Source organism: Thunnus maccoyii, chromosome 8 (genome assembly GCF_910596095.1).
Source record: "Thunnus maccoyii chromosome 8, fThuMac1.1, whole genome shotgun sequence".
Classification (NCBI taxonomy): Eukaryota; Metazoa; Chordata; class Actinopteri; order Scombriformes; family Scombridae; genus Thunnus; species Thunnus maccoyii.
This window is the reverse complement of record NC_056540.1, coordinates 14,415,548-14,442,295: the sequence shown is the minus strand read 5'-3', so window position 1 is coordinate 14,442,295 and position 26,748 is coordinate 14,415,548. Positions and strand designations below refer to the sequence as shown.

The 26,748-nt window shown below is 39.6% G+C and overlaps 5 protein-coding genes across 13 annotated transcripts in view; 4 read left to right on the top strand and 1 right to left on the bottom strand.

Annotated features, from left to right (window-relative positions):
* col23a1a (collagen type XXIII alpha 1 chain a) overlaps positions 1-6,414 on the top strand; it is a 122,274-nt gene extending 115,860 nt beyond the window's left edge. For 3 of the 4 annotated variants that reach the window (XM_042419198.1, XM_042419200.1, XM_042419197.1), the window contains 9 exons: positions 381-455; positions 555-581; positions 675-734; positions 844-915; positions 1,012-1,038; positions 1,149-1,202; positions 1,523-1,609; positions 2,706-2,744; positions 3,541-6,414. In XM_042419198.1, coding sequence (XP_042275132.1) covers positions 381-455; positions 555-581; positions 675-734; positions 844-915; positions 1,012-1,038; positions 1,149-1,202; positions 1,523-1,609; positions 2,706-2,744; positions 3,541-3,591 — 492 coding nt within the window. In that variant the 3' untranslated portion in view covers positions 3,592-6,414. Of the gene's footprint in view, positions 1-380; positions 456-554; positions 582-674; positions 735-843; positions 916-1,011; positions 1,039-1,148; positions 1,203-1,522; positions 1,610-2,705; positions 2,745-3,067 lie in introns of all 4 variants that reach the window. The other variant, XM_042419199.1, reaches the window with a different exon arrangement.
* Positions 5,053-26,739, bottom strand: phykpl (5-phosphohydroxy-L-lysine phospho-lyase). 3 transcript variants are annotated; one of them, XR_006097438.1, is made up of 14 exons: positions 26,648-26,739; positions 26,413-26,531; positions 26,120-26,279; positions 25,954-26,028; positions 25,779-25,866; positions 25,573-25,689; positions 25,365-25,447; positions 25,053-25,278; positions 24,505-24,659; positions 23,247-23,336; positions 22,958-23,091; positions 22,762-22,808; positions 22,334-22,417; positions 5,053-6,911 (listed from the first exon to the last, which is right to left on the bottom strand). XR_006097438.1 is itself a non-coding variant. In XM_042419201.1 (13 exons), exons 1-12 carry the CDS (start codon positions 26,737-26,739, stop codon positions 22,786-22,788), a joined length of 1,362 nt encoding a protein of 453 aa, XP_042275135.1. In that variant the 3' UTR covers positions 22,189-22,417; positions 22,762-22,785. The 3 variants fall into 3 exon arrangements, 1 of the variants encoding a protein (XP_042275135.1); XR_006097437.1 differs by lacking the exon at positions 5,053-6,911 and adding an exon at positions 16,620-16,705; XM_042419201.1 differs by lacking the exon at positions 5,053-6,911 and having other exon boundaries at positions 22,189-22,417.
* On the top strand, positions 9,690-14,033 carry rack1 (receptor for activated C kinase 1). Its single transcript, XM_042419211.1, has 8 exons — positions 9,690-9,928; positions 10,402-10,573; positions 11,712-11,859; positions 12,379-12,474; positions 12,710-12,820; positions 13,167-13,307; positions 13,567-13,677; positions 13,921-14,033. Exons 1-8 carry the CDS (start codon positions 9,820-9,822, stop codon positions 13,984-13,986), a joined length of 954 nt encoding a protein of 317 aa, XP_042275145.1. The 5' UTR covers positions 9,690-9,819; the 3' UTR covers positions 13,987-14,033.
* nme5 (NME/NM23 family member 5) lies at positions 14,125-16,802 on the top strand. The gene is made up of 5 exons (XM_042419213.1): positions 14,125-14,957; positions 15,694-15,899; positions 16,143-16,243; positions 16,351-16,469; positions 16,619-16,802. The coding sequence occupies exons 1-5, from the start codon at positions 14,832-14,834 to the stop codon at positions 16,700-16,702; spliced, it is 636 nt and encodes a 211-aa protein (XP_042275147.1). The 5' UTR covers positions 14,125-14,831; the 3' UTR covers positions 16,703-16,802.
* Positions 18,105-21,447, top strand: hnrnpaba (heterogeneous nuclear ribonucleoprotein A/Ba). Of its 4 annotated transcripts, none has more exons than XM_042419207.1 (9): positions 18,105-18,200; positions 18,696-18,928; positions 19,371-19,539; positions 19,625-19,783; positions 19,868-19,999; positions 20,100-20,190; positions 20,321-20,476; positions 20,583-20,668; positions 21,113-21,447. In XM_042419207.1, the coding sequence occupies exons 2-8, from the start codon at positions 18,711-18,713 to the stop codon at positions 20,651-20,653; spliced, it is 996 nt and encodes a 331-aa protein (XP_042275141.1). In that variant the 5' UTR covers positions 18,105-18,200; positions 18,696-18,710; the 3' UTR covers positions 20,654-20,668; positions 21,113-21,447. The 4 variants fall into 4 exon arrangements, with proteins under 4 accessions (XP_042275141.1, XP_042275142.1, XP_042275144.1 ...); XM_042419208.1 differs by having other exon boundaries at positions 18,153-18,254; XM_042419210.1 differs by lacking the exon at positions 18,105-18,200 and adding an exon at positions 18,406-18,487.
* Positions 26,740-26,748: the final 9 nt, after the last annotated feature.

Here is a 26,748-nt window from a genome sequence, read left to right as displayed (position 1 = left end):
TTTATTACCAATTATGAATACTTTACATTACCGCCGACTATTCTGAAAACCTTTCTGCAGATTTTTGAATAGCTTTTCCCATCTGTCAGGCAGCCATAGGTTTATATTGATATCTGTATGGCATGAAAATCAGTTGGCAGATTCCTCATCTGTGAGTTGTGTCACTGATTCCAGTGAACATCAAGGCTGCATTTCAAGAGTCTAATTGATTTTCACACCATATAGAAATGAATGGAAACTGATGGCTGGTCATAAAAGCTTGCAAAAACACTGGAACAGCCCTTTATGCAGTCAGACATCTCTGGGCCTGACATGCGTTAAATTGATCCACAATGTGCTTCCTGCTCCTGTTACACTCTTTTACTTTCACCGGTGCTCAGGTTCAGATGATTTCCCAGCCGGGCCCACCTGGCCCACCAGGCCCACCAGGAGTTCCCGGGTCCCCTGGATCCACTGTGAGTACTTATATCTATCCCAATCAAGGTAGAAACTATTCAAGTTTGTTGTTTGCACCAGCAGTTGTCAGCACACTCACAGCTCGCCATGTTTTTCAGGGGCTGCATGGAATGCCTGGTCCGAAGGTAAGACTGCAAGGCAGTGTCTCTAGTACAGCATGTGGTGGAGGCTATGATGTGTGATTGTTTGGTGCTCAGTGTTTCTGTGTTCTAATGCAGGGGGAGCCTGGATTTGGCATGAAGGGAGAGAAGGGGGACAGTGGCGCTCCTGGACTCAGAGTAAGTCACACTGAGCCAGTGTTATCATAATGAAACATGGAATACTTAATGTATGAAACAGGACAACCGGACATAATGCATGGATGATAATAATGAACCTTAACTGCAGGGATCGGATGGCCACCAGGGTGCACCTGGGTCTGCAGGGTTAGTGGGTCTTCCAGGTGCCAAGGGAGAAAAAGTAAGCACTCTATAAATGTGTTTTCTACATCTTTTTTTTTTTGTCTTTTGTCTTGAGTTAAACATAATTTTCATGTTTGTGAATATGTGTTCACAGGGCAGACCGGGTGAGCCTGGACTAGATGTGAGTTTCTCAATGAGAATTTTTGACATTTTCGATTAGATCATTTCCAATTTAATTAACTTATTCAGACAATAAGCTACTTTCTGACCTGTTTGTGCATCTATGTCCAGGGTTTTCCAGGAGTGATGGGAGATAAAGGTGACCGAGGCGAAAGAGGAGAGAAGGTTGGTGCAAAACACACAAAGAAATATGATATTATCTTCATTTAAATACACCCAATTATATATTTTTTACTGTATACGCATGGCTTTATTTGACCTTTCTAGACATGTAGTGATTGTTTCTCATTAATTCAGCCATTTAGAATGCCTAAAGAGACTATATCTGCAGTTTGTGTGTGTGTGTGTGTGTGTGTGTGTGTGCGTGTGTGTGTGTGTGTGAGTGTGTGAGTGTGTGTGTGTGTGTGTGTATGTGTGTGGGGGGGGTGTGTGTGTGAGAGAGAGTGTTTGTTTATGTGCCTAACTGTTGTTCTCTTCATGTCCAGGGTGACAGGGGAGCAGTGGGAAAGAGAGGTCTAAAGGGCCAGAAGGGAGAACAGGGTCCTCCAGGCCTGGATCAGCCCTGTCCTGTGGTATGTCACCTCCCCACACACACACACACACATTAAACTGATTTACTTACCATCACTTTCCACTTGCATTTAACTCTAAAGACAGACAGTATTTCCTCGTTTTCTGTTTCACTCTCAGCACTGTTTCTGTCATTTCCTATGCTTTTTTTCTGCAAGTTTCTTTCTCAACACTGTGAATGTAACTGGCTCTTGCTGACAGGGTTGTGATAAGACTAAAGGTCTGTCTGTGGAAGCAGGGCTATCTTCCCCTCCTCCTCCTCTTCCTCCTTCCGGCCCCGAGGCCCCCTGTCCTGTGGTACAGTATCTCTGCCTCCTTCCTCCTCTCTCATCACCATTCATGCACTATACTGCTGTTGCTATTCTCTATTCAAACACTGTCTATTTTTTGTCTTTGTCATTTCTATCAAACTCTGTTATGCATGTGGCGACAGTCTCAAACCCATAGTACACGTACTGTGTGTCTAGTTGTAGTTTGTCCTTGGAAAAAAGCCTTCTCATAAAATAAATTGCAAAAAATAAAAAGTGTCAGTATTAACTGGCTCCTGGAGCCAGCTGGAGCACAGTGATGTCAGGACATTGATCCCTATAATCACTGAAAATCAAAGGCCTTTCTCCTCATTAGTGAAATGATGACAACAATGCCGGGTTATAAGAATCTCTTCTCCAGCTACGAGAAAACACAACTCCAAAAATACAGATGTTTTGGCATTCTGTTCTCACAGTTAGGAGCTTACACAGACACATCAATTCTCCTGTTAAACGAAGGAGAGAAAACTGAAAATGTGCACATTTAGAATGTGTTACTTTGAGCAAAGACAAATCTTCCAGATTACAGATAAAAACAGCACATCAAAATGTAAAAACATGATTTTTGAGCATGTTTGACTTTTTAAATTTTTCTCTTTTGCCTGAATTTGTGCTCTCATAGTCACACTTTGATGATGAGGAGTCCACACCTTAAACAGTGTTGCTGATATATAAATTAGAAGGATACAAAAGTTTTTTGTAAAGTAAAGAAAAAACAAACTGTGTCTAAGCGTACATCACTTCACATTTTCTTCCTTGTTAACCTTCCACTGCTGTTCTCACCCCGCAGGGACACGATGGGCTGCCCATACCAGGCTGCTGGCACAAGGTGAGTGTCTCTTCTTCAAAAAAAAGCATATTGTTAACCAATGAAATGATTAGCATTTGGTCATGACAGCAACTGGCACGGTCAGAGAATAGTAAAAAAAAAAAAAAGCTAACACTATCTGCAATGAAGATTGTCACTCATGGATTGTCATTGCTTGACTCTGATTTGATACAGGGGCATTTTGTAAGTATATTACAGTGTGTGAGCTTGTAACTGTAATGCGTGCACATTTGAGCTCAGTAAGTTTAATACAAAAGGGCTTATATTTGGACTTTGATTTGTTATGCTACTAATAATTGATGCCTACTATTCTTTATTTGCAGTGATGACTAACCAGCAGCATGGAATCTGTACATATTGATATGGTATATATTGCAACTGAATACTACACCAACAACCCACTCCCTTTTTCCTTTTTTTATAAAAACATTTTATATAATATATTGAGACTTTTTTTTTTTTAACATGGACAGTATTATGAAAAAATTTAAACTCTAGAGATCCAGTGTTGTTGCAGCCATGCTTTTAAAGAGAAGGAACTGAACTGGTAGTGGGACTCTTTGAAGGACAGTCCAGATGACAGTGTCGGAGTGCCCAGACAGTCTAACTGCCTTACTAACACAGTCTGACTCGCTGCCCGGTTGTGATCATAAACGCTGTATGGGAGTGACGGTGTGTGCACGCGCTCACCCAGTCTCACAGACGGGTGCTTGGACGGATGGACGGATCTCTCAGACTGTGGCAGATGGAGGAGTGTGGGTCACTACTCTCTTCTCCTCTCTCTGTTTTCTGAAAGGAGGAGATGACGAGGCAGAAGCTCAAACGCAAGCGTCTCTCTCAGCCCTGAAGGAGTGCGGGGGAACTCGGTGGAGAAAGGACACATAGACAAAGGGGGGGCAGACTGGCCTACATGAAGCACAGCAAGCCATGTACCGCCTCAGTGCCAAAGTGAACACTCATATCCTCCAGTATGGAAACTCTCCAGGAGGGGGCGACAGAGAACACTGCATTTCCATATTCACCCGGGAAGAAGAGAGGACACACCTGTGGCTGATGATGTTGCACGACAGCTTGAGAATCAGTTGTTTGGGAGTCACTTAACGTCACTGGCACATAAGGAAGGATTTACTGCACAGATACATTGAACATGATATGGTGATCTCTTGTATGGCTCTTTTGTTAAGGTCTTCACTAATTAAATGCATGATCATAACAAGGCACAGCGTTGTTTAGCATCCCGACAGCTTGTAAGACTGACTTGTGGTCCCTCGTTGAAACCTCAAACGACAGTAGATTCATTTTCATTTGCAGTCTTTAATAGTCTTTCCATTTTAACAAACCACTCAGACAAAGTCAGTAAGTCTACCTTTTTATGGCTTACACTTGAGGCAGTGGTGACCTGTGTGTTGTTTGTTTTATTCTGTTATATTCTTATATCGTCGTCCAGTTACATTTTGCATTCCTGTGCATTGCCATGTTTGTGGAATTTATAGATAAGGAAACTTCAAAGCCAGATTTGAAGGAACCATTTATAGTATTCATGATAAACCAATGTGTCAGTGTTTCAACTAGAGGGCAGATCAGCTTACTACATTGGTTCTGTTTTAATTGCCTTGACAAATGATTGCCAATCAATATTTTCTTAATTGTTTCCAGTGTAACATCCACTGCTCATTATCTTTTAATCACATATGAACACGTAATGTTTTAATCGCTGTTGCCAGTTTCTCTGGATGACAGTTAAAGTTCTTGCTGCTGACTTAAATGTGTGTTTGTTTGATATTTTTTTGAATCATTATTAGTCATCTGGACTGAAGGACTAACATACTAAAGTATGAAATTTGAATCAAATGTATTCACAACCATTTTTTTGGAAATTATTCATTTTTATTCAGCAATACATTTTACCACAATGGTTTATAACTCAGTTATTTTACATTTCCTGTGTGTACTTTCTTTCAGTTATCACAAACTGTTTCATTCTTTGCCATCACGCAACTTTTATTAGCGTGTTTTGGTCTTTGTAATACATTTTTCTCAGATGTAATAATTTTTTTGGTGCTGAAATACTTTCATGTATCCATTGAAAGCTCTACTCCTCATATACTTGGCAGATTCACACATGTGCACAGATACACATGGATCGTTGTTTAAAGATATTGTAAGGAAAAAAAGAATTTGTACTTGGCTATTTTCAGATATTCTGCTACATGTATACAGGTCAGAGATAACATGGAGTCATTATTATTCTGTTAACATGAACACATTCATAGAAAATGGTATTTTACATTTTCTTAGTGGGCATCTGTATATTCTACATTAATATTAGTTGCACTTTTTGATACAATATTAATCATATTCAGTTGTTATATTTTTGTAAGGCAGCATACATGTTCAAGTTATCCACCAGACAAGACAGCTATCATTTACAACATTTTAATTGTTTGATGTTTAATTGGTAAATTATATTTTGTCACCATCCACATACAGGCTGCTAAACATTTCTAATTCCATTTCTCTCCCACAACCACCAACACTGCAACTTTTGCAAATCCAAACAGGGTCAATATAAGCGTTATATACAATATACAATATATGTTTGAGTTTGTTCTTTTTAAGTATGTTTTTAGACATGATCTCCATTTTAAACACATGGACATGAATGGATATGTGAGGTGTGAAAAAGTGACAATGACAGTTTCCAAATGGCGTTTTGAGCTAATCAGTGGTGTATTTACATGTGCCGGATCTTTTTACATGATTTAAATTCTTGCTTCATCTGCGATTCCAGTTAGGTAATTTGTTCAAATGACAGTGTAGGAGAGCTGCATTTCACTTACACATTTATCTCTTAATAACTCTTAATTAAAAATGTCCACCAGCTGATCTGTAAACTGCCTAATGTTATAGTACAGTAGTCATGATGTAGGTCACATATCCCTCCACTGGTGGTTCCTGTTTAGGTCTGAAATTAGAGCAAAGTCGGTGTGTAACGTAACGTCTTATCAGCTTTATTTTTGCAAGGGTCAGTTTACATATACAGTACTTGCGAAATGCCAAAGTTGCATTACTGACTTCACACAAAACAATTTTCATATTATAAGGATGAATTTGATGTAAAGTCCCACTAATTTATTTTATTTTTTTATGTTAGCAGGGTCAGCGCAACAAATATACCTGTACAGTATCATTGATTTATGAAGTTAAAGTTATTCTAGAAATGTTTTCTGTAAATGAGATCCATATCAATAAGCTAAGGTAGAATAGCAAAAATACAAAACTTTATTTGAAAGACATGATAAACAATGTCGAATGAGAAACGATAAAGCAGAATGGTTTAACTCTAAACCACACTGTCCTTGGCATTTTCACTGCAAGCTGATGGTTATCTGTCACTTAACATTATTACATGTGTTTATTTCTTTTGCAGATTCTATCAGTTTCAGTTTTAAGGCTTAATGGAGTCAGCACACGGCACAGTGTCTGCATACGGTTTGGTGTTTAAGCAAATTATATATCGCAGTATTAGCTTGACTTTGTGAGAATGTTGTTTTGGTTGTGTATTTGGTTGTAAAAGAATTAAGCTATTTTTGTAATTACTTGTCTAAATATGTATAACGTGAAATTTGGTGAACTAAACATGCAGACTGAAATAAACTCTCCAGTTTTATGGTTTCTTGTTCATTGAATCATAATCACAGAATTATTTATGAAGTATACATTCATTTAACATTAATAAATTATTCAACCAACACTACCCCGTACTCTGTGAACAGAAAATACAATGACATAACACATAGGCATGTAATTACTTAGAAAAGTCATCAAAGCCTCCAGTGACAAATGAATTTGGTTAGAGGTGCAAATTATAAATGGGACAACACCAGAAAATCTGGTCCTTTAAGTTAAAGATATTCATTCCCTTTGATATGTCTCTACACAAATGAGCAAAAAATTACAATCAGAGGCCAATACATCATAATTGTAGGTACTACAAGTGAAATAACTGCCCTGCTCCATGTATGAGCCCCTATAAAACTGAACCAAAGCTGCATTTAAATAAATACAGTACAGACATTAGTGGAAAAGTCTCCAGATTTGATGCATCCTGCTCAATGTGTTCATAAATTCGTCTCACCTCGAAGTTGCTGTTGACCTCTGACCTCCCTGTGGAAATCAACAGAGCATTTCATTAGCTTAATCTAACTCCACACAACACTTGTTGAAAATGTTCTCATCCACATGGTGTTAGTTATGGCATCGCTGTTTTCCTAATAAGCTATTAAAAGTGAAAAAAAAGTTGCTTTGGAGCATCTGACTCAAATATGCCTATATGAAGCGCAGATAATGGTTCGTTAGCCATCAGGCCAGTACAGATGTGTGCTCTTGATTTTACAAATGTAATCAAACTAATGCAGAGACATTTTCACAAATCATTCGCATATGTCCTCCATTGTTACAGTTGAATGAGCTCATTGTTTCTAAGACTCAACAACAGGTTGCACAATTGGTTGCAGTTAAAAACTGGAACACAGTCATACAGCATTAACATCTGCTTGAACTGTTAACAACTCTGAATTTTATGTTTTTAATTTTAAATAACGCTAGTTTGAACAAATGATCCTATATTTGTTGTTCAGTGTTTGTGACTATTAAATTGGTGCCACGTTTGTTATAGTCATAGACCATCATGGGATTATATATCTGTGTTGCATTCATCTATATGTTTAAATGAGGTAATAGGTAAATACATATTTTTTACATAAAAGCATGCATTCACAATTTCAGTAAATACTTCAACAATGTGTTTGAACTTTGTAGCTTCAGCTAACACATAAAAAACAAAGATTATTTTAAAAAAATATCCTATCAATTAATAACATGACTGCACTGCTGACATCATGATGCAGATTTCAAAAACAGTCGATCTAAATGGATACAGTATTAAAGGTTTGTGATCTCACTGTTATCTTTAAACCTTGTACACTGATAGGTGGGTGTAATAATAAGAAAGAATTGTCTCTTAACTCCTGTTTAGAGAAGTGTAAATAATATAATATGTTCAAAATTACATACAGTATTGCTAATGATTTTAAAATGATCACTTTGGATATACTGGATGTACATTTTCTTTTTTCAAAAATTTAATTTGGCCTTACAATAACTATTCTTGTAGGAACAATAACAATGCATTCCTATCAATAACAATACAAAGACCTTAGAAAAAAAGAACAAAAACAGCTGGCTATCATAACCATAAATGAACAAAGAACATAGATCAAGAAAAATAAATTAACATACATGGGATCAATCCTCCTTACAAAGAGATTTTAAAAAATGTCAATAATTGTTGTAGCATTGATTGTTCACATTCAATAAAACAGATGAAGGGACAGCAGAAAAAAACAACCACAATCTTGGTCACAAGTCAAGACAAAACACATGAAACCAAGACAGTTCGACACAGTTGTTGTACTGGCTGATGTGTTCGAACTTGCATCTGTAAAGAAGAAAAGTAATTCTTAAATTCATTTATAAACCAGGTTAATCCATATGATATTACCTAAAACAGATATTTCTTTACACAGATGATCTAGATAAACTAGAATTTCAAATGTAGTCAAATGGTAAGATATTGTTAACCAATTATGCAAGCTCAGCCAAAACTCTGATGGGAACATGAATAAAAAAGATTCACATCGACCTCAAGCTGAATTTGAAAAACTTATTGTACCTAATATTGTACTTTCTACTCCACTACATTTATTTGACAGCTTTAATTAGGTTTCAGATGAATATTTAACACAATGGATCATATAAAAAGCTTTTAAAATACAACACATTGCTGAAGATGAAACCAGTGGTTTCCAACATTTTTGACATCTAACAAAAAGCAGTGTGTAGTCGGGTTCACATTTCAGATCTCTATGAGTTGTTAACAGCTCCACCAAATACTGATTTTTCCCTTTAAACTCCTCACATGGTTTCATTTCAATAAATGTTCAAACGATCCAATATTTCACCAAACATCAAAGATTAGAGAAAAAGTCCCAAAACTGAAAACAGATTTGAATATCAGAACTTTGTTTTTTCTTCTTTCGTCTCCCATTAATCATCTCACGACCCCTCAGACTTATCTGGTGACCCTTTGGAGGGGCCCGATCCCTAGGTTGGGAACCACTGGACTAAACCAGCTAACTGTATATAAAGTAGTTCAAACTAGCTCCACCTCCAGCAGCTACAACAGTAACATGCTGCTTACACACTGATGCTTCAGTATTAATAATCTAATGATGTCATATATAATAATATATCAGTCAGAGGGACCAAACCACTACTTTTACTGCAATACTTTACTACATTACATAATACTACATTTAGCTGCCAATACTTATGTTCTTTTACTCAAGCAGGATTTTCCATGCAGGACATTTACTTGTAATAGTATTTTGTCATACTATTAAGAGTATTTTTACATTGCAGTATTGGTACTTTTACTAAAGTAAAGGATCTACCACCGCTGTCTAGGAGAAATTGTCAATTTAAAGAGTATTTATTTGATATTGCAGTCTTGTTGTCTCTTACTTTGACTTTAGTGTCTCTTATAAAATCGAGAAAAAACATTTTTAACGTTTTCCCTATAATTGTGTTATTACATTTCTTATCACTGATGAGTATCTGAGCAGTTTGTAAACCTGAAAGCACCACATACATTCTCTATGGGTCCATGTGAATGACTGAGAGTGTTGTATGATGTCAAAAGGGGAGTATTTGTTTTACAGATGCGGTTTAATTCAGAAGCATAAAACCTCCATTAGATCACAAACATTTCATACTAAGTTTCTCAAACCAGTGTAGGTTGAATATTGTGAGACTTTCAGCCATCTGCAAGTGAAAAAGCGTGAAGTCCACATCTCCCAGCATCCTCTGCGGCCTGCTCACCCCTCATAGTTATTGCATCCGGGTGTGAACTTCCTTTTCCTCTGTGCCCAGATGCGATGAGGACCTAGGTTGCCTTGGACCTCTGAAAAATCCGAATCCATCCTTGCAAAAGGCGCCACCGAACCTCGCCAAAATGACCGAGCAGATGACAGTGAGGGGGACCCTGAAGGGGCACAGTGGATGGGTCACCCAGATCGCTACTACACCCCAGTATCCCGACATGATCCTGTCGGCGTCCCGAGGTGAGGCTTCCCCCCGCCGGCTCCGCCAACATGGCCGGGATAGCATTAGTCAGCTAGCTGGTTGGCTGCCGTAACGTAAGATAAACGACGCTACGTGTGTGAGTGAAACATTAAAGATGTAGAAACTACGACGGGGGTGTATAACGTTGTTGTAGTTTCTTGTTACACTGACAGAAAGTGCTCAAACTTTGTTGAAAAGACGCCGGTTAGCCGAGCTAGCTAACACTGCCTAGCGTCTAATGAAACTCAGCCTCAGATACACACATTGCATGTTTGACACGTGTAATAACAGACAAGTGAAGTGACATAGTTGTTTAAAATCTTCGTATATTTAGCCTGTTGGCTAAATGTTTGACCGTGTTCTCTTGCCATGTTAGCATTGCATGCTAATGTCTAAACTTATCTGCTCTTTTCCTGAATGAATTATAAACCTGGAGTAAAAAAAAATCTGCATGTATTTTTGTTCTTTTCAGACAAGTCTATCATCATGTGGAAGCTGACCCGTGATGAGACCAACTATGGCATCCCCCAGCGCTCCCTGAAGGGCCACTCTCACTTTGTAAGTGATGTTGTCATCTCCTCAGATGGACAGTTCGCCCTGTCAGGCGCCTGGGACGGCACCCTCCGCCTGTGGGACCTCACCACGTAAGTGCAGGTTGTGGATATCTCTTCACTACTGGTCAGGTGGTCATGTAGTTTCCTCTGAAGGGCTGCTGTAGGCGATTTGTATGTGTACTTGTGAAACACCTGTGGGACTGCAGGTAAAAGTAAAGCAGAAGTTTCCTTAATCTTTCATGCATGATTCAGCATGCATAGAGTCAGATACGACCTAGGATATGATTTCTGTAGCAGGAAACATGTAATCTGTCTTTTTTATGCTGATTCTACTTAAAGTAATTAAATTTCATCCCAAAATTTTTGTAACTGCACTGCATAATGAGTAGCAAGTTTGTTGTAAAACTTAATACACTTTACCAGGACCTGGTGTAGCTCAGCTGTAGGATTCACACATTTTTTGTGACTCCTGTAGCAGAGCTACACCAGGTCTGGGTAAAGAGAGTTAAGTTGATAGAAACACAGCCTAAACAGTGTTTCCAGTTACTCTGGTTGACATTGCATCAACTTGATGGATCTCAAAATAGACAGAAATGTGACAGATGTTAAAAATGGCCTCTATCAGGGTTTAGGGTAATATGGCTAATATCTCTAAAATACAAGTTTAAATAACTGAGAAAGCAGAATTATGTGAAATCTGGTTCTTTTTAGTCAGTCATATGATGCTGCAACATATCATCTACAAACTTTTGTTCTGATTTCAATCAAAATTAAAATTGTACTTTAGATTGTCTCTCATTTCTAAAACACCAGGAAGCCACGCTGAAAGTATCAGCTGTTACTGACAATGTCTTTATCAGCACAAGTCTGACGGGACGAAGTGGCATTACTGGCAGAGTTTGGGACAAAAATCCATCCAGTGATAAGATTACATATTCATGGATTAAGGATGATGCCAATTCACAAAAATCTTTTATTTTTTACCCTAGAGATGATGAATTAAATGGTACATATACCTTCTCCAGCTTTAACTTTCACCGTGTAGACCCAGAAAACGGATTAAAGAAAAGTTGTATTGACTCTTAAATCAGTGTGTAGCTTTTGTAAAAGAGACATTAGTTCATACCCAGTGTAGCTGTAGCGATTGTGGACGCTTCCTTCTACTTGGGTGTCTTGGGTTTTGCGACAGTTTGGTTGCTCTAAAATGTGTTGTGTGATGTCTCCCCAGTGGCCTCACCACCCGGCAGTTTGTTGGCCACACCAAGGATGTTCTTAGCGTGGCCTTCTCTGCTGATAACCGTCAGATTGTGTCTGGCTCCCGGGACAAGACCATCAAGCTGTGGAACACCCTTGGAGTCTGCAAGTACACTATCCAGGTGAGCTGCCGACCCCTGTTCTTGTTTGTCAGTGCAACTAGATTCTAGTGGATTCAACTGTTATGACTTAACGCTACTTTGAAAACAGAGTTGATGTTAGATAGTATGGAAGTTTCAAACTGCCCTTTTTAATTTGTAGTTTCTCTCAAATGCAGTTCAAATTAATGTCATAAGGAAAAATGCTGCTCAATTAGTCATCAGTGGAAACATTTTTTACAAAACTAGCATGGAACAACAGTGAAGTTGATTTCCTGCATTGCCGTGCCTTAATATCATTCAACAAATGATAGTGACCTTTTGTTGAACCTGTGTGTGTGTGTGTGTATATATTTAGGTGTCATGTTTTAACGAATGAGCAGCCGAACAAAACACTTAACTGTAAACATCCATGTTTGTCCCATCTTGCTTGCCTTATCATAGAGACGGCAATGATTTAATCTCATTGTAATGAAACTAATCACTAATGTTTGGTAGCCAGCGAATCTTTAGTGAGAACTTATGAACTTCTTCTCTTTGCAGGATGAGGGCCATTCTGAGTGGGTCTCCTGCGTGCGCTTCTCCCCCAACAGCAGCAACCCCATCATTGTCTCTTGCGGCTGGGACAAGATGGTCAAGGTATGTTGTTCCTTTTTAAAACTCACCTCATATGTTGCCTCAAGTCCTCTTGTAGCTCTTAAAAGAAGCTGAATTAAACTGTTTTGTTTGCCCAGTGGTTTGGAAAAACTGGCATGTATTATCTGAGCTTCTCACTGATAAAAATGTGTTTATGAGGGCACAACCCTTATAGCTTTATATGATCTACCACCATACTACCGTGTGTGTGACGTAGTCTTTCTGTTGTTGCTCGTAGGTGTGGAACCTGGCCAACTGCAAGCTGAAGACAAACCACATCGGCCACACTGGCTACCTGAACACAGTGACCGTCTCTCCTGATGGCTCCCTGTGTGCATCTGGTGGAAAGGTATGATATGAACCTATTATTGTAGACCGCCACAGAATGATTTTTGATATTTCACATATTTAACATTTTGAACTCAATTGAAGAACCAGTTGGAAATCCAGCTTGCAGGTTTCAACAGTGATGGAAACTTAATAAACGTCTGTTTAACAGTGATGATAAAGAGGCTGTTTCTGAGTGTTACCTGCACTAAAAAAGATAATTGTGTTAATGCCAAAGTCTCGTAAAAATAATCATGCAAACAACTTAGTAGTTGGCTTATAAGAAGCATGTAAATATCTTAGAAATTGACTTTGCTCATGAATATGGTCATTAAATCACATTTCCCCCCCCCCCTCTTTCCATTCAGGACGGCCAGGCCATGCTGTGGGACCTGAATGAGGGCAAGCACCTCTACACCCTGGACAGCGGTGACACCATCAATGCCCTCTGCTTCAGCCCTAACCGTTACTGGCTGTGTGCCGCCACCGGCCCCAGTATCAAGATCTGGGTAAAAGACTTCATCCTAAATACCTCCTGTGCAGTGTCTGGTGAATTAAAGCTAAAGTTTAAAGGGCGATGATGGAACTTTCAATGCCAACTGTATTCTTTGATGATAAAGAGGCTGTTTCTGAGCTCTATCATTGACCTATCTGTATCATTGTGTACTTTCTGGATCTTTTAATTTCTGTTATTGATCCTTTGCTACCTCTGTGCAGTTACTGATTGCTCTGCCTCTGCTTGCTGTTTTTCCTTTTTTACTCATGCAGGATCTGGAGGGCAAGATTATTGTGGATGAGCTGAGACAGGAAGTGATCAGCACAAACAGCAAGGCTGAACCCCCACAGTGTACTTCCCTGGCATGGTCTGCTGATGGACAGGTATAACACTCAACTCTTTAGGATCTTTAAGTATAGATGTCTGGCTACCCCACTAGTTGGTGGTGGTGATGTTTAACCCCCGGTGATTATACCCATTCACTTATAACTCTGATTTACAATGGTGACAGTCCTGCAAATATGAGGGGTACTACAAACACACTTGCTACAGTATTAATTAACTTATTATAGGTCTGTAAATTCTGTGATCAGTGTTGACCTCTGTCCCTCTTTATTTCTTTACAGACCCTGTTTGCTGGCTACACTGACAACCTGATCAGAGTGTGGCAGGTTACTATTGGAACCCGATAAGAACTTTTCATCAAAGTAACTTTGAATAAAAGACAGTTTGAAAAGAACATGTGTGGCGTGTTGGCTTCAACACTTTATGGTCAATTCAATGATTCTGACAAGCACAAATAAGGTTATTGCAGGTAAAACTTTTTTCATCTTTTAATATAGTAGATCATCAGCAGGGACAGCACTGCAAGTTGGAAGCGGTTGAAAGTCACATTACATCATGTGTCAAAGGGGTTAAGAGGACAAAAAAAAATTGGACAAGTAACGATATATATGTGGCAACACCTGAATCATACTGTAAAAATTCAACACTAGTGACTTTATTGATCAATTTCAATATGAATTAAATGAAAGAATGTGTACTCATGTCAAATTTAATTTTTTATTTATAATAAACACTGCTCGTGCGTTTCAGCCATAGCTCTGCCTCGGAGCATCCCTATTTCTGTTTAGCGTGTGTGATTTCAGATAATATACCGGTACAATTAAGAATCAAGGGGTTGGGAATATCTCAAAAGTCATAAGGTGGGAAAATTATTGACTAAAATGATTTTTTGTTTTGGGAATCGGACTACATTACCCTCTTTGTGTGGATTGTCCTTCTTGGCTCGCCATAGACTTACCGATGGTATCCTAGCAACCCAAACAGTAGATATTCAGAGCGAGAGGCAGCGCGTCAGATGAGCTAAAAAACCGCACATAAATTGATAAATACTTTGCATCTACACCGTATGTGCTAGTGTTACCAGTGCTAACGTAATTTCAGTTTAACTTTAATGTTGCGTAGACAGAACTGTCTAAACACATTTAACTTTGAGGATACACAGATGCTTGTTTAGCACAAGTTACACGGGAAGATGGACCAAACCCCATTTCGTCGTATTTATGTGGAGAGAACTCTGGCCCTCATTAAACCAGATGCCGTCCACAAAAGTGAGGAGATAGAGGACATTATCCTCAAGTCGGGCTTCACTATCCTACAGGTTGGTTCAAATGTCTTCAAAAATACGGTAGCGGGCGTTTTGTTAGGAAGAGGTTGAGGATTTTGTTTGTGTTGTTACTTTCTATTTATAAGATGCTCCTTCATGAAGTGTCACTGCAGTATTGATTATAACCTGGCTGATACATCGGTATGGATATATTGTGATCTCTATATATGATAGCTGACAAGTAACAAGATACTGCAGAACAAATACCAGAGATGTTTAAGGTAAACAGCCATTCTATAGTTTGTCCACCAGAGAGCACTGACTAGTGTATTTTTTAAAAGAAAAATGCCTTTCTTAGTATATCATCATGGTTACACTCCTTTAGTAACCAAATGTAAGGGATCTTTATCAGAAATTAATTATCACACTCTTAAATATTAAGGTCAATATTGGCCTCAAAAATCAGGTGAGCTCTAATTCTCATTGGGAGGACAAAATAACCCCAACAGAGATGATCAGCATGGAAGAAATGCTAAATGTTTGTGACATAAACTGCTTTTTGACACTGATTAAGAGGTGTATTTTTGTCAAATCAGGTCAATTTCTTACCATGTGGATGGTCTCCAATACTTCCTGACAGACACTGTCTCACTTAAGTCTGTGAAAATTCATCTCAATCATCTGGATCTGAGTTGAAGATAAATAAGTGGATTGTCTATGATCCAGTAAATTGGATTCAGCTTTCTGCACACATTTCACTCAAGTTTCCAATACTTCATCCCTGCGGCAGAAGCGGAAGCTGCAGTTAAGTCCAGAGCAGTGCAGTGACTTCTACGCAGACCAGTATGGAAAGCTCTTCTTTCCCAGCCTGACTGCCTTCATGAGCTCTGGCCCCGTCATCGCCCTCACTCTGGCCCGTAACAATGCAATTGCCCACTGGAAGTCCATCATAGGACCTGTCAACAGCACCAAGGCCAGAGAAACTCATCCAGAATGGTCAGTCTGATAACTTAAAAAGTGTTCCTTCTATGGCACATGTGCTTTTATTTATATGTATTGTATTACAGTTGTGGGCATTATGTGTGAATCATTGCCTTGGAAGGCTGACAGGAAAGTGGGGCCTACACACAAACCAGGCCTGTAATCTATCCCATAATATCATGCAAGATAGTTAAGTGCCTGCTAATGCATCGAATGTCAATTTAGAGGTTAAACATTTGTGCTGTTTGATTTCTTCAGCCTTAGAGCAAAATATGGCACTTCTGACTTGAAGAACGCACTTCATGGTAGCGAGTCATTTCATGCAGCTGAGAGGGAGATTAAATTCATGTTCCCAAACTGTAAGTAATACACACACACACACACACACACACACTCTCTCGCACAGACTGTTATTTGTATAAAAATGCGTCTACGATTCTGTAACCCAAATGCGTTCTTGCCGCAGCTGTAATCGAGCCCTTTCCTACAAGAGAGGCAACCGAAGAATACCTGAGCAGATACGTAAACCCGACTTTGCTACATGGACTCACTGAGCTCTGCAAGCACAAACCTCTCAACCCCTGTGTAAGTATTCAATGTTCAATATTTATAGATATACAGGTGGACAGATGTATTCATTAGCCAGTTATTTATAGCCATCGAATGTTTGCTAGTGTTAAACTTTGGTTCCTGCAACATCTTACTCTATTATCCGGCACTGTTGTTCTCTGTAGATTTGGCTTGCTGACTGGCTGATCAAACACAATCCAAACATGCCTCAAATATGTGAAGAAGCCATTGTGGAAGAAGCAGAATGACATCTGGGGAAAAAGAGGGATGAATACATAATTCCAAGTGATCTAGCAGATTTGTCTGTTCAGTCCTTTGATCAAATAAAATGCCTTTTTTTACCACTAATCATCTGTTTGTGTTGCAGTGAAGTTGGCCTACTTACAAACCATTTGTTCTTTTTTAACTCGTTTTTTTTTAAAGGGTGCGACTTGTTTCACAGTCTAAAGCAAACACAGAAGATTTATATAAGAACACTAGCAACTGGTTTTAATCCTTCAATAAATGGAATATCTCAGATTTGTTTATAACTCAATCTTTCACAAACACATCAAATAAGTATTAAAGTATTTTATTCAGGCTGTTTCACAGCAGCTTTCATGACAGTTAAGAGATTGATTATGCAAGAAAAACAATCTCAAAGACCACTCTAACACTAGTATGTTTTTTTATTGTAGTTCAGCTATCACAGAAGATAAATATTAAGAGATTAATTGTAAATATTGAGACATGGATGATTAAGTCTTTAAAAACAATTTGACTGTTTGGTCTGCAGCAGTTTGTAACATAATGATTGTAGCTTCATCTTTGTATGTATCTAATTCATTGTGTAGCCAGACCTTGCCAAGCTGTGGTAGATTGAAGATCTGCTGGAGAGGCTTTCTACACAAGGAGGGCTTAATGGGTATACAAATAGATGGATGGATGATAAATCAAGTCATATCTCCTTTATCAAACAGACCAACACATGCCAGTTAATTTCAGATGGTCTACTATTTACAGGATTTAGAGAAAAAAAGAGGAGCAATTTACAGTGGATTGCAGTACATCATATTATGGCCACATTGATCACCATGGAGTTGAATCAACACCTTTCTGACAGACCCGATAAACACGGAATATAACCACAAAATGAGTGTCCATTGTACTTTGTGTTTTATTTCATTATTTTTGGGGTGTCTTGTTATTTCATCCAACACCTGTTCAATGTTTCTTGTGTCACTGAATAAAACGTCCATGTACAAATATAAAGAGCTTAATGACAGCTCTTTATGCGTTTATCCAATAATAATATTGCACAGAGATGACATTTTCCACACACTTCGTCCGTTCATTTTCGCACAACCGTGGACTGTACTACCGTTCCATTGGACTACTTTTTTGTCAAATTCATAAAGTAACAGTAGAGACTAAAGCTTTGTAGCGTTATTCGACGCAACAGTGTGTCTATTCAGCATATTTTAGCTGTCTCAAATATAAATTTCCGTGCACTGAAGAAATCTTTTCTCGTGAGACACAGAAAAGGTACTCCGAGTTCCTTCCTGTGTGTGAAGGGCGTGAACATTTTCTGTGAAAGAAAGCGTCGCGATGTAATTGGCCGTCTCCATGATTGGCAGCACGGATCAGCCAATCAGAAGGCTTCTCCGCAGAAATGTAGTTTTTTTCTGCCGGTGCTAGAAAACCAACCACGAGTTGTCGTCGTGTGGGAGAATCCATCTTAAAGAGAGCTCTACGGCGGTGTGACCAGTAAGCAGGTTTTCCTACTTCTTTACCCTTGGTTTTTTTTCATTATATTGTCAAGTAAGTACTCTGGTTGTTGTAATTATGAGTTGTATTTTCCTGTAGATGTAGATTTAAATATCTGAAATGAGTAGAAAACACAGGCCTTACGAGCACGGCCTCTGCATTACGTAACTGCGAATTTGAGTTGCACAGTCCGGGCTCGGTTTATCAGTGTGATACAGATGGTTACACGTTTTTCTATCGCTATAGCAGAAATGTGCTTTAAGGGTGGCGGGTGGTTGCTGTGTTGTGTAAGTAAACGATACGACGCTGCCATTTGCTGGCACTTGGGGAGAAACTGGGTCTTTCTGTGAATGTATGGAAAGCGACCGTGCCGGCCAAAATGGTGGGAAATGCATGTATTGGCACCGTGTAAATGGCGATGCATGCACGGCATGAGTGATTATATAACCAGTGTGATTTTGTAATTTAACGATTTTTCCCCTTCTTTGGCCGCAGGTATAATAGTGCAAAATGTCTGAGACCGAGCAGCAGTATATGGAAACATCGGAAAACGGCCACGAAGTCGACGATGATTTTAACGGAGCCGGCCACACCGAGGAGGCGACCGACGACAGCGCCGTGAATGACTGCGGAGAAGGCGCGGGGCCCGAGGCGGACGAGAGCTCGCAAAACGGCGGCGGAACGGAGGGCGGCCAGATCGACGCGAGCAAAGGCGAGGAGGATGCGGGGTGAGTTTGAGAAGACATCCTGCGGATCTTTTACTAAACCGGCAGCACTCGTGCTTTTCCATGTTTCTTTGTTCAGCCGGCCTTTGTTGGCGCCATGTGCAGAGCGGAGGGGGGATGGGCGCATGGGTAGGGATCAAATCTAACATGTATTGGCTTATGTGAATCTACGGAGACGCGTGTTTTTTTTGTAATATTTAAGCCATTTTCAGTAAATTGCATTAATGTAGTATAATAGCACGAGGCTAAAGCAGCTGTAGCCTGCCTCCCTACGTCACTGGGTCAACAGATGTTCTGGAACAGTGTGTACGTTTGGCCCCCCTCCTGCCCAACAACCCCCCCTCCCACCCACACACATACACACACACAGAGACATATATAAAGTTGGTGTAGCTCTACTGCATGCAATGCTCAACATGTCCCCTCCCCCTCTTTCTGTGCATAGGAAAATGTTTGTCGGTGGTCTCAGCTGGGACACAAGCAAGAAGGATCTCAAAGATTACTTCTCTAAGTTTGGTGAGGTGACAGACTGCACCATAAAGATGGACCAGCAGACGGGCCGGTCAAGAGGCTTCGGATTTATTCTCTTCAAAGATGCAGCCAGTGTAGATAAGGTGAGTGGAGATACAGTTTAAGGGGGTCTTAATGTGTTTTAGAATACTGGCAATTTTCAATGTTTTGTTATGTTTATTTTATTAGGTTCTTGAACAGAAGGAGCACAGGCTAGATGGGCGACAGATCGACCCCAAAAAGGCCATGGCCATGAAGAAGGATCCAGTCAAGAAAATCTTTGTGGGAGGCCTTAACCCAGACACTTCCAAGGAAGTCATTCAGGAATACTTTGGAACCTTTGGAGAGGTACTATCATTTGCCAGTGTGTTTCTGGTTATTGAGTAATTACAACAATGCCGTTGCTTCAATATTTCTTTAACTTTTGTATAGATTGAGACAATTGAGCTTCCTCAAGATCCAAAGACGGAAAAGAGGAGGGGTTTCGTATTTATCACGTATAAAGATGAGGCTCCTGTCAAGAAGGTTATGGAGAAAAAATACCACAATGTCGGTGGAAGCAAGGTAATGGCATATCACACGTTTGTTACATTTGAAATAAGCTACAATGTATTTGATTTTGTAAACTTAACAAATGTAATTATGCTCTTGTGTGATGTTGCAGTGTGAAATCAAAATAGCCCAGCCCAAAGAGGTCTACCAGCAGCAGCAGTATGGTGCCCGTGGATATGGAGGACGCGGCAGGGGCCGTGGAGGTAAGCGCTTCTATTCATGTATACCAAAATCTGTTGAACTTTTCATTGGTAAACTTGCATTGTTGCACAGTAAGTACTTGGGTCCTGTGTGCCTGAGAGTTGTGACAAAGGCCTCACCTGTTGTTTCTAGGCCAGGGCCAGAACTGGAATCAAGGCTACAACAACTACTGGAACCAGGGATACAACCAGAACTATGGCTACGGACAGCAAAGCTACGGATATAGCGGCTACGGCAACTATGACTACCCTGCTGGTTATTACGGCTATGGGGGTGGCTACGATTACAGTAAGCGATAAGTGCCCCCAGGGAAAGAAAAAAGAATGAGAACTTTATTTTCTTGGTCCTCCTTGTTGTACAGAAGAACTCAGTCCCTTTTTCTCTTGTCCTCCAGACCAGGGCAATACAAGCTATGGGAAAACTCCAAGACGTGGAGGCCACCAGAGTAGCTACAAGCCATACTGATCACACGTAGTGCAGGTATGCATTTTTGCATCATCCGTGGTAGTATGAGAACATAGCTGTGACCATTGGTGCCTTTTTGACCCCCCCAAAGATCTCCATCTACTCTAAATCCATTCAAACATTGTGGTGGGGTTAGGGTAGGCCGTGTTGTGGGGTCTGTGATCATTAAAGATGGATTCATTCCACCTGTCAGCCATCTTAAGATGCATCTCTACAAACACTACTTGATCAATAAGGGTTGAGTTGGTGGTGGTTGAGAACAGGAATTAGGATCGTTACACCTTTCACTAGGGTGCTAGGTGTAACAGCTAGCGGTTGTCCCCCCCCCCTCCCAAAAAAAAAGTGTCTGTCCATTCACTGACCTGTCAAACTCATTCATGCACCTGTCTGTCTATGTGTAACTGCATGCCACATTTGGTTTATTCTCAGTAACGTTAAGCACCGTGTTTTTCTCTTAAGGTCTAAAGTAAATAAGAAAAAGAGATCCATGGTCTGACCACAGCGAACATGGGCTCTGGCTTTTCCTTTGGAGTTGGCAGAAATTTGGACTCATGCTCCATTTGTACAGATCAAGTGAGGAACTGGGGAAGCAAATGTCACTTTTCCACTTTTTATTTTATATTGTTTTGTGTCCATTTACATTTCCAGTGATGGAAGTGTTATTTTTACTGTACTTTTTGGTACCTTTTTGAATCTAATGTATTGTATGGTTGTATTTTTACATGTCTACTGGATTTACAGACGAGCAGGAGCAAGAGCTTTTAAAGCTCACGAATAAAACAATTTTGCTTTTTTTTTTTTCCTTTTCTTTTGGTGTTTCTAGATCTTTAGTTATCTCCCGTGCTGAGTGTTGGATGCGAGTTGCATGGCTTCAGATGTGGGGTGAGGAAAAATAAGGGATTTAAAGTAATCAAAGGGTTCATTGTAAGCGTGTCAACTGAATGTTTGCAGATGGCCTAGTAGACGAAGACAACCAGCATCTTTTTTTTTTTCTTTTCTTTTGGCTTTTAAGGAAATTCTTCCCCCCCAATCATGTCTGCAATTTTAAGTGGCTTTACTAGTGTAATACAACTGAACGCAAGCCTGTTAATGTAAGAGGGTACTCCCTCTCTCACTGGAAACTCATTCCTCTAGTGTCTTGGGCAAATTGGTAGAAATAAACTTTTGATTTATATTACAAATGGATCTTTTTGTTATTATTTGTAAAGTTAATGTTAAATGTTTTGTACTGTTAAATGGCTTGCTTGATTTTGTCACGAGTAATGTTAACATCTCTACGGATGCCTCTTTGGGAATGCTGTGGGAGAGGGCTTCACTACCTGCAGGATAAACTGGCCGAGTGTTAATACTCAACTAGATGTGAAACTGCGATACTTGAGCATATTTGTGAATGTGTCCAGGAGTTAATGATAGTGGTCTGGTAAGTGCTTAACTCAAACATACTGTGTATTGAGAACATGTTGCTGATCAGTGTTAAGTTGGGACTTATTATTTTAAATATTTTTACTGTTGGAAAAAGAACATAAGAGTCAAGATGGGGGGAAAAAAAAGGATTAACTGTTTATTAGTATCTTGATAAAAGTGTCTGAAGTTGATTTGTGTCACATTAGCGTCTTGTAGATTGGTCATACCCCAGGGTGGTAATGGTGTGCTGTAGCTGGCATCACTGTAAATGTTTACCTCCAATTGGCTGGGTATCATTAGAAAGGTGACTGCTTGTGTCTCCTCATTCTTCCAATATGACAGTGAATTGGCACTGAACACCTGGCGGGAAAAAAACAAACAATATTTCACTTTTAGATTTAACAGCTCCAGAAAATCAGTCATCCGATATTGACAATAAATTGAAATCTACTGTCACCGCTTTGATATTCCCATAAAAATCTACAAATACGAAAGCAGATATGAATTTCAAAAATGGATTGAGTCCCCACGCTGGTCAGCGTTGAGTGGAAAGCGGCAACATGTTCTAAGTGAAATGAATGAACTTGTTTGATCTACTGGAACCTCAAGTATAGACCTTTCATATCTCTACCTCTGAACTTCATGAATGTGACCATCTGACAATGTCTGATGCAATTAAAAAGTTTTCTACAGGTTTAACAAACCTTTAGATGTCTTCCTTTTCCAGTTTAAAGGTCATTGGCTTCCATGTCTAGGAAATAAGACATTTGATGATTTATTCTGCACTTATTGTGTATATATATATGTATGTAAACAACTCTTTCACTGTATTCAGATATATATGTAGTTGAGGTAAATGCATACCTACATACAGTCCTGTGGTAACGTAGTGTAACTAACCTGTGAGGATGCGGTCAATACAGCGTACCACCAGCTCTGCGTCCTCCATGCTGAAGCACATAGGAGGTTTAAACTTCACAACATTTTCCCAGGGGCCATCGGTACTGACACAGATTCGATCCTCCTCTTTCAACCTGATTTAAAAAATGGGTCATTGAATTAAATCACAGAATACTACATGGCAGAGATGGTGTATACCAAAATTAGGTTATAGGTGGTAAGTCCCTTCTTTTTTTTATTATAGCAGATTACAACCAAAACTATCGACCACTGTTTTTCCCTCTAATACCTCTTCACCAGCCATGCTGCTGTTTCTGTGGCAGGAGTCCTCTGCTCTCTGTCTTTCACCAGCTCAAGACCCACAAACAGTCCCACACCTCTGTGAAAATACAAAAATATATTTTAGCTTCCATGTTTGCATAGACACATTCTTGTCAAAACAAGAAAAATAAATGGTAAATACTTATGTAAGGTGTATTTCAGAATTACGTTTAGAGAAAGTAACTGTATATCTGCATATTATTGAAGGAAGTGTGATTGAATTTATATTGATATAGCCCATTACAAGAAGACAATTATTTTGACAAGAGAAATACTTGATTTGATCTGTTCAACATTCAGGTTAAACAAAGTAATTCAGTGCCACTGATGGGTATTTATGTCACTTTTGCCCTCCTTAATTTTTGCTCAGTATTGAAATGAAAAGCTTAAATTTGTACTCTTGGGATCAGAAATAGCAAGTCTTATGTAGGTTGTTTCCACAGAACACATTTTGATGATGACAGTAGGAAAAACAGGTGTAATTAGTAAAATTAATGATGGCTCAATTCTATTGCTGCTACAGTATCTAGGGGGTTTCAGGACACTTTGTCAATGTTATTAGTAACACCTGTGCTTTCACTACTATGACAAGTCAATATGTATGCAGTAAAAAAAGGCCTGATACACTACAAAAAATGAAATCGGTTGTGAAATTAATAATGCATCCAGGAAATGGATTTTTGTGTTTGAGGAGACACATTTTCACTGAGGACATTTTACACACTTAAAGTTACTTACACCTCACTTACAACATCTCATAATACATTTACTTTGAATTAGTTTCTGGCATGAAAAATTACTGTAGCCAAACTTAAAGAGTATGAACTGCTTTGCCTAAACTAGTGCAACAAAACTAATAAGAGTCAGAGAAATGACAATCAAACACTGTCATTGAGAAGAGGTCCAATCAGTCGAGATAAATTAACACCTGCGAGGATGTACCAATGGGGTTTAACGGCTTTAATTAGTCAGTATAATTAAATCATACACTGTAAATGGATATCAGTGGCCAGATCTGTTTCTCTGATTTTCTCCTTTGGCAAGAGAATCTTAATGATGACCATGTCAGCCTTGTGTCATTATTGATTAATGTGTTTAATTATTTTATGTATTTTTAAACACGTTAAATGCGTTTCTGATTCTAAAACGTCATGGACTCTGTGAATGGACTTCTGGAAATCTTAACTGAATTCATTGAGACTGCGCACTGGTCGCTGCATCCTTACCGAACTTCTCCAATTATTTGATGTCTTGTTTTTAGCTTTGAGAGCAAATCTTTCAGATGTGCTCCCACCCTTTTGGCATTTCCTCTTAGGTCCTCTTGCTCCATCACATCAAGGACAGCCAGACCGATTGCACAGGACACTGGATTCCCTCCAAACTGCATGGAATCAGAGAGAAAACAAATCACTTTACCTTGATATTTGCAGAAATGTGTGTCCACACCTTCATTAGCAATTAAATTTGTGTCAAGTCGATTTAATAGTGTGTATTTTATGCAGTACTATGGCCAAACAACAACCTCTGTCTGTGATCAATGTAGCCCCCAAGACCCTGTCTTGTAACTAAATCAGTTTAATAGTAGTTACCATCATGTAACATTATACTGTGAATGTCATGATTTATGAATGTCTTTATTACAAAGTTGCATAGACATCACTGGATTTTTGTAACAATTATCATAACTGTGACTCCACAGTCTTTATAGCTAGGAAAAGGTTAAGATGTCAACTTGAAGGATCATTTATTTATATTACTTGAAAGCAGTAATTACTGTGTTAAAGTACTCCACTCCGTTGGCTGTGAAAGCTCCAGCTATCTCTGCTGTGGTTGCCACACATGCCAGGGGATGTCCATTGCCCATTGGTTTGCCCATGGTCACTATGTCCGGACAGAAACCGTCCCCCTGCAGCTGGAAAGCCCAGAAGTGACTTCCCACACGTCCAAAGCCTGTTTGCACCTCATCTGCCACAAACACCCCACCAGCTGAGCGCACATATCTGTAGAGAGCATGAGGGAGACGCACCGTGTCATATTGTACACAAGGCTAGGCAAAAACTGAGCCTGACATTGAGCCACTACTCACTCTGCAACTTTAGCTGAGTACCCTTGGGGCAAGAGAATCTGTCCTCCGACACTTGGCAATGATTCAGCAAAGAAGGCAGAGATCTATGGAAAAAGTGACAAATTGGTTTCTATTGCAGCATTATTCATTGGGTTTCTGTATGATGAATGTATGATGATGTTTTGAATCTCACTGGTTTTGCTCTGCATGGGACTGTGTCAAAACATACCTTTCGACCTTTCCTGTGCACCTCATCTATGAGGTCTTTGACTGTATCAGCATACGCTTGGCCTGGGTTTGGATGGTCCTCTCTGTATATGCCTCTGTAGGTGTCTGGTAAAGGTGCCTAGGAGGATGAAACACATTATTTCCGAAAGGCAGGACTCTACTGTCGGTGAGCAGTTTGTGCAATGATGGTCGTATAAATTTACACACCACATGAACCCATTCTTTCTGTCCTGCCAGTTTCCGGAACTTGTAAGGACTAATGTCGATGAGGGACATTAGATGTCCATGGTAAGCACTAGTATAAAAGGAGAGTTGCATTGTAATTTATGAGCAGGTGTATTGTGAAGGGAGTGAATTTGTTGCATTGGAACAGAAATCTCACTGGTCGAGCACGATGACGTCCTCATGTTGGGTGTACTGCTGGGCCAAGCGTAGTGCGAGATCATTGGCCTCTGAACTGTCAGAAGAACAGATGTAAAACCACTGGAAATGGTACCTCAGCGGTACCTTTCTGTGGATCTAAGGGTGTATTACATAGCATTGCTTACCCAGAGTTAACAAAGTAGAAGACAGACAATTTCTCAGGCAGGGTGGCAGACAGGCGGTCTGCATACAGGATTATGTTGTCGTGCAGGAATCGTGTGTTTGTGTTCAGGAGGTCCATTTGTGCTGCTGCAGCCTTTGTTATACTGGGGTGACAATGGCCCACTACAATAGAAAGCATACTGTATGTTACTATTTCATCTTTTTGCCACTAGGAGGCAGGAGTGTGGTATTTTTCAAAGTTGTTTTTCAAAGTTTTAAAAATCATGGACTGTGCACTGGATGATGAATGTTTTACCATGATGAACGTTACTGATGCAGTCCAGATAGCGCTTGCCATTTTCATCGAATAGATATTGTCCCCTTGCTCGTACTATTTTCACGGGGTCATCTGAATAAAAGAGTCTACATGACTGCCTATAAATCGAAGGAATGACAACATGTCAGTCCACAGGTCACTGTGACACACAATGGTGACAATTAGCTAGCATAAAGAATAATACAGGTAGTTAGCCCGTTTCACGTTTGCATACCCGATCAGTCTCCTCCTCATTGCGAGAGTTTCTTCTTTCCTGAGTTTTTCTGTTGCCATGTCCTCTTTGGGTTCTTTCTGTGTGTAACTCATACAAAAAGA